At 64.6% G+C, this 2,021-nt stretch overlaps 1 protein-coding gene across 1 annotated transcript; it reads left to right on the forward strand.

The window, feature by feature from the left end:
* Positions 1–67: 67 nt before the first annotated feature.
* On the forward strand, positions 68–2,009 carry PTSG_12973 (uncharacterized protein; the record flags this gene model as incomplete). The annotated part of the gene is made up of 3 exons (XM_004988855.1): positions 68–94; positions 187–1,953; positions 1,995–2,009. The coding sequence occupies 3 exons, from the start codon at positions 68–70 to the stop codon at positions 2,007–2,009; spliced, it is 1,809 nt and encodes a 602-aa protein (XP_004988912.1).
* Positions 2,010–2,021: the final 12 nt, after the last annotated feature.

The raw sequence follows: 2,021 nt of genomic DNA on the forward strand, positions 1-2,021 counted from the left end.
CGACGACAACCCTCGCATCGTCCGCTGCTTCTACTGCAAGAAACCCGGTCACGTGATCAAGGACTGCATGAAGCGCAAGGCGCCGAGCAGCGGCGTAACGGGCCACAGCGGAGTCGCCGCGGAGTGCACGCCGTTGACACGGATGACATTGAGACGCCGCCCGACGCTGACGTGTGTGCCGCACAGGTGCGCGGTGGGGTGTCGCTGAGGGTCCCCATCGACGTCAACGGCGACCGCATCAGCGCCCTCATAGACACGGGCGCCAGCGTCACGCTCATGTCCAGCGACGTGTATCGCCGGGGCCGCGACGGCCCGCTCAACTCTTCCGACGCCGTTCTCCGCACCGCTGATCAGGGTGTGCTCAAGGTGCTCGGAACGACCGACTGCCTCTTCACCATCGGCACGGCGCAGCTTCGTCACAGCGTCATCGTCGTTGATCGCCTCGCCCATGCTGTGCTGCTGGGTGCCGACATCCTCAGCGCCATGCGCGCCCTCGTTGACGTTGCCGATCGCTGCCTAATCCTGCCAGAGGGCAACGCCGTGCAAGCGGACGTCAACGCAGTGGACACCGCTGATGCACCCACCCAAGTCGCTGCGTCGATGCTCTCGCGCGGCCAACAGCACCAGCTCCAGCGGCTGCTCGAGGAGTTTAAGGACGCGTTCGCCAAGCCTGGAGAGCCCTTGACCAAGGCCATGCTCCCCAGCATGCGCATCGAGACAGGCGACACACCACCTGTAGCACGCCGCCCCTACCGCCTCTCTCACCACGAGAGCGAGGTGGTCGAGCGCATCGTCAAGGACCACATCGCTGCTGGCATAGTGCGTCCGTCCTTCTCGCCATGGGCGTCCCCCGTGATCCTCATCAAGAAGAAGACAGGCGAGTACCGGCTTGTCGTTGACTATCGCCGCTTGAACGCCGTCAGCGTTCCCGACGCTTACCCGCTCCCGCGCCTGGACGACACCCTGGAGGCCATGGCGGGTGCCAAGTTCTTCAGTAGCCTGGACCTGGCCTCTGCGTACCACCAAGTACCGCTGCACCCCGACGACTGCTCCAAGACCGCCTTCGTCACCAAGAACGGTGTGTTTGAATACACCGTCGTCCCCTTCGGTCTGCGCAATGCACCGGGCCATTTCCAGCGCTGTATTAACACCGTACTCGCTGACGTCGCCGGTGTGAGCATGTACCTGGACGACATCGTCATCTTCTCGCCGACCTTCGACGCTCATCTGGCCACTCTGCGCACTGTCCTCGAGCGCCTTCGTGCGGTCAACCTACAGCTGCGGCGCGACAAGTGCAGCTTCATCCAGGACGAGCTGGAGTATCTCGGGCACCTGGTGTCCAAGCACGGGGTCAAGCCCAACCCGGCCAAGATCGACGCCATCTTCAGCATGCCGGCGCCCAAGGACGTGCGCGAGCTGCGCGCCTTTCTCGGCATGGCTGGGTTCTACCGCCGTTTTGTCGACAAGTTCGCCGAGATCGGGGCACCGCTGTACGCGCTACTTCGTGACGGCACTGAGTTCAAGTTTGGCGAGCCGCAGCAGGTGGCGTTCCGTCGCCTGAAGGCTGCGCTCGCCTCGTCCCCGGTGCTGGTCTACCCTGACTTCGCCCGCCCGTTCACCCTCGCCACCGACGCATCCGGTGTGGGTCTCGGTGCTGTGCTGCAGCAGCGCCAGGACGGCGACGGCAAGCTTCGCCCCGTCGCCTTCATCTCGCGCGTACTGAACAAGGCTGAACGCAAGTACTCAGTGACAGAGCAGGAGTGTCTTGCGCTGGTCTGGGCGGTCAAGAAGTTCCGCCCCTACCTCCATGGCCAGCGGTTCACCGTCGTCACCGACCACCGCGCCCTGCAGTGGCTTCGCAACCTCAAGGACCCGACTGGCCGCTTGGGCCGCTGGGCGCTCGCCCTTCAGGACATGGACTTCGACGTCGTTCACAAGCCAGGCACAGAGAACGTCGTGCTGACGCCTTGTCCCGCCTCATCGCCCCGGTGCAGCCCGACCACCGCTGACGTCGAGCCTGG

The sequence above is a fragment of the Salpingoeca rosetta genome, assembly GCF_000188695.1.
Source record: "Salpingoeca rosetta unplaced genomic scaffold supercont1.32, whole genome shotgun sequence".
NCBI lineage: Eukaryota > Choanoflagellata > Craspedida > Salpingoecidae > Salpingoeca > Salpingoeca rosetta.